The sequence below is a fragment of the Anneissia japonica genome, unplaced genomic scaffold (assembly GCF_011630105.1).
Source record: "Anneissia japonica isolate Jap-2015-1 unplaced genomic scaffold, ASM1163010v1 scaffold284445_len5063_cov162, whole genome shotgun sequence".
Classification (NCBI taxonomy): Eukaryota; Metazoa; Echinodermata; class Crinoidea; order Comatulida; family Comatulidae; genus Anneissia; species Anneissia japonica.
Genome location: NW_022733977.1, coordinates 1 through 5,063, shown reverse-complemented (window position 1 = coordinate 5,063; position 5,063 = coordinate 1). Strand labels below are relative to the sequence as shown.

Below are 5,063 nucleotides of genomic sequence, written 5' to 3'. Positions count from 1 at the left end.
TACTGCTGGTCCTATTGGATCGTCTGACCAACTAATAACAGCTTCGTCCTTGCCTGGTTGGACCTTAACTCCCTCTGGTACTGATGGAACTTTACAATAAGAAAGATATATGAATTAGGGATGTTAACTAACCATAACCAAGAAAAATATTCTCTATATTATTAAATATGTATCATTTCAAACCTGAAAGTCATTAAAACAATCAAAAATACTTAATAAAACTAATAATGATATCAACAAAAACAACAACAATAATAATAAAACTAAATTTACATATCTGTAAAACAGTATGGCTTTTCCTCACTGATATGAGACCGTATTTTTCCAGTGTTTGATGAATCACTGTGATTTATGTTGAAAGTACTTTATTTCTCATTATTATAATACATAAATTAATGTGGTGCTTCCAAGACTGGTCTCTATGTTATTGCTGAGAAAAAACTGCAGAGTTCTTGCCCTTACAGCGCAGAATACACCCAAAGGTCGTGGGGTAGTTTTTCATTTTACGTCTGTTTTGTAAGTACAAAGATTGTTGATGCATTTCAGAGCAAATTTTTGTTTGAACTGTAATTAGTTTTGAAATGTTCGAAACAAGGTAAATTGCAAAATTGTAAATTGGTAAAATTCAACAGTTTATCACTGTGAAAAATATGTCATATTATTATGTAATATTTCACTAGGCACATCTTTGTGATATGCAGTTTGCATGGACCATGTTTGATGAAGATCCCAAAATGGAAAGTGACTAAAGTGTTGTGGAGAAAATCACTGTTAAAAACATAAGGAAACAGGACAGTAGAAATGAATTCTTGACAAAAAAATAATTTCATTTTTTGCAGTAGCACCAAAAAACAATAATGAATACAGTAATGATATAAAAGTTACTTTTTCGAAACTTGACCAATCCTTTACTATGTAGGTAGCTGATTCTAAGCATGAAACCTTTAAAGAATGTTCCTATACAAGCACTACACTAGCATAGTGGAATTTAAGAAGATCTACCGCAGAGGGAGTAAGAAGAGAAGATGTAAACATCATCAGCAGACTACCACAGTCAATGCCTACAGCTGCTTGATATATTTTGAAAGTTCAAATCTATTTGTATATTATATAAACAGTATGCCATTTTGGTGATGATCATGAAATAAATTACATTAATTAATACATTAGATATAATATATTAATTAATTACTAATAAATATAAAAACAATGCTAATTATTCAAAAAGTAGAAGGTGTAAAAAAAATTGTGCCTGTAACCTATTTATTTCATTTATTAATGATAAAAATAATAGTAATGATAAAATGATGTTTCCCTTTAGAGATAAAATCTAATTATCAATTTTGCATGACTTAGTCCACTGAATTTGTCTTGCATAAATTGTTCCCCTCTTGAACATAATATGAATATAAATATCACTAATAATTATAAAAATAAACAACAAAGCTAATAATTAAGATAAAAACAGTAACAATAATAACAACTAAAATTAAAACTATATAATAATTAAATAATATATACAAGAAAAAAAATAGAAAAAAAAACTTACAGAGAAATGCAAAATTATTGCAAAGCTATCAACCGAAATTAGACTAATAGACAAGTATGTATGCCAGAAGAAATATAATTGAGAGAACAATAACACAGATGAGCCCAGTATTAATTGACTGCTTGGTATAGGATTCTTCCATTATGCTTATAGGGGTTAATACTTTACAATGCCTAAAGTGGAAATAATATTGTACTCTGCCAAGGGTAATGGTTTAACACTTTACAATTTGTTCACTACTGACTAAGAATTGTGAATTCATTTTAAAGGATGGTTTATGTTTAACGTTAACATCAAAATTTAGCTCCATGCTATGAATTTGAATATTTTAAAAACTTTGTTTATAATGTACTTCAAAATGGTTTAACTGGATTTTATAGAGGGCAGTATAACTATGAACGTCTCATGCTCCAGATTTATGAAGCACAAAAAATTATTGATAACAAAAGTAATAACAGAATAATGCATGGGCCTTTAATTAGCTGGTAATCAATAAAGATATTAGAAGCTGTAATTCAGCAAAAACTTAATTGCATCAATAATTGTTCCAATTGATGGATTTTACAGATTAAGCATAGATGATACATTTACAAAGGGGAGGTAACATTGGTAAGAATTTTACAACTTCTTCAAGCTACCAAGCATGTGAAAAAGTGTATATTAAGTAAACTGAATGTCAAATAATAATAGCATTATATATTTTTTGTATTCCTCCATATCTATTGTGACTTTTTTGTCAGACTTTTCAGATAATTACTCCGAAGATGTTTGGAATACATGATATACTAAAACTTCCCTTCAGTTGATTTAATAATGAATAATGAAATTGTCCTCTTACTTCCAGATTTTCTTGTTGCTTCCTCTATTAGATCTTGTTCCCCAAATCCGGCTGTATTGTATCCCTTTATTGTCACGATGTATATAGTCTCTGGTGTGAGGCCTTCAATGACACAGTCAACTTGCGTTGGTCCAAGATCGACTGTAGTATAATTTCCTGGTACTTCATTAATTTCTACACAAAATAAATGCTGAATTTCAATTTTATAATTTATATTGACTCCTCCACTATTTAGCACAAACTTTTTGCTCAATGAGATAAGAAACTTTTATTACATTCTTCCCACCTTTCTTCTTGCTAAACAAGTACGAAAAATCTATAGTACTAATATGTAGCAAATAGTGATTGAAAAAACCCTTACTTGGACTATATTTGACCTGGTAGGTGTCAACTTCTCCTCCTCTGGTAGCCGGAGCCCAAAACAGCTTCATCTTCTTGGACAGCATTACAATTTCAAAATTTAATGGTTGACCGGGAGCTAAAAGATTAAAATTCATACATAGATAAAGGTCAATATAAACATCCATAAACATGTTGAACACATTACAAAAATGCACTTTATTGTAATTGTATTATTAAGAGTTGAGAACAACACAAAAACTAACACTACCACCATTATAATCACCACCACTACTACAATCACTACCACAACCACTATGATCACCACCATTAGTATGGTCACCACCACTACAGTGATCCCCACCACCATTAGAGAGTTGTGACCTTCCATTTAAGTAAGTATTATATTAGGTAATAACACAACTTAATATATAAACATGGTAACACTTACGAGCTTCAGGAGTGCTGAATCGCTGCCTTTCACTAGCTGGTCCTTCCTTTTTACCATTTGCGACAACTACATATAGTTCATAATCTGTTGATGGTTTTAGGTTGCTGACCTCACAAGATGGTTTGACACACTCAACAGACTCAAGGGAGCCTGACACTTGTGCTGCAGATTCAGTGTAGTACACCTTTACAATAACAATTGTAACAATAACAATTGTAACAATAACATTAGTAATTAATAATACATACGTGAACATATATTCTAAATACTCGTGTATATATATATACATCAGGGATGGGCATGAAAAAACTGAGAGACGCACCCAAACTTTGATGTGTGGTTCCAAAAACCTTTATGCACTACTTTTCTATCGCTTTATGCTCCGTTTTAAGATTACTTTTTACAGATGTTCAGTGTCAGACCATACAAAACCAGGGGTTTTTAGCGAAAGATGGTTGGCGGGCCGCACGCATATGGGTTTTAATTTATGTACACAAACTGCAACAAAATACAAAATCACAGTCGGGCTGCATGTGACCTTTGAGCTGGACTTTGCCCACTTGGTAATATAAACAATATTCAAATTATGTTTGCTGATTAGCACTGTAAACACAATATAGATAAATAATCATAACAGCACACGTAATGTCATAATCGTATCAAGCATAGCCCTTCAACGTCATCATCATCATCACTGTATGGGTAGTCAACTGGCTTGGTAACACACAGCAGAAAAGCCTAACATGAGGGGCTCTGCTTGATACAATGACTTCATATGTTCCTATTAAGTATTACGGAATAAACAGAGCACCAATTTCAACACCCACCCTATAATATTTCAATTTTCCTTGAAGAGATTCAGCAGGAACAGGGTCGAAGGTTACCAATGCAGAGTTTGGCGAGGTCACATTGACATTGACATTTCCAGGAGCAGCTTGTGGGGCTGAAATAAAAAATTAAAGAAAATTTGAGGCCAACTCTCATATCATATTTTAAGTTCTTATTCAATTTTTAATTAGGTAGATCAAAGGAAATTAAAATAATTGGAAGGAATTTCAAATTATTCATAGCTTAATAATAGTTATATAGTTAGTATTCATTTTTTTTTATTTGGTAAAACTTTAAATAATTTATCCCACTCCTTGCTGTAAAGCAGATAGAGGAATTTTACAATATGCACTATATAAGTTCACAATTATTATTATTATTTTTATCAATATATTTTAAAGGTATGTTGTAAAAAAGTTTTGCTTTTGTATACAGTAAATGATTTTTAAAAGAAATTTAATATTAAAAGAAAGTTGCGGAAAATTTTTCTAATTTGAGTATCATGTCCAAGTGTTTATAATGCTACAAGAGTAAGTAGATAAAATGGTGAAATATTTTTTGAAAAAAATAAGCACATACTTCCTTCTCCTGAGTATCCAATAATCACTTGTGGTTCTGGGCCATCACCAAAATCATTAATAGCGGTGACTTTAATTTGGAATTCCTGGTAGATTTTCGTGTCCGTAACAGTTGTTGAACTTTGACCCTCTGGTACGATTTTATCCATCCAAACAGATGAAGACGTGTTCTTATATTCAATTTTGTATGCGAAACCTTCGCCTCCATATTGCGTAACATCCATTGGCTGTAGGTTCACAAATTAGAAGGTTATTGCATAGTAGTTATAATATTAATGTACGATCAACAAATGGGTTTAAGATAGAGTTTCATTTTCTAGTAACTATATCCCAGGATAAGTGAATTACATACTTATTAATGAATAAAAAGTATAGCCGCGTTAGTCTGTACAGTATAGAAAGTATAAAGTAAAAAACAGCAGCACTTTTGAGACTAACAATATTTAATTTATTCTCTAGCTTTCGTCCACACAGTGGACT

At 31.5% G+C, this 5,063-nt stretch overlaps 1 protein-coding gene across 1 annotated transcript; it reads right to left on the bottom strand.

Annotated features, from left to right (window-relative positions):
• Positions 1-6: 6 nt before the first annotated feature.
• Positions 7-4,810, bottom strand: LOC117116281 (neural cell adhesion molecule L1.1-like; the record flags this gene model as incomplete). The annotated part of the gene is made up of 6 exons (XM_033260288.1): positions 7-89; positions 2,388-2,561; positions 2,749-2,865; positions 3,178-3,361; positions 4,005-4,120; positions 4,585-4,810. Coding segments are annotated over 6 exons (900 nt in total), but the record flags the coding sequence as incomplete, so codon positions are not given.
• Positions 4,811-5,063: the final 253 nt, after the last annotated feature.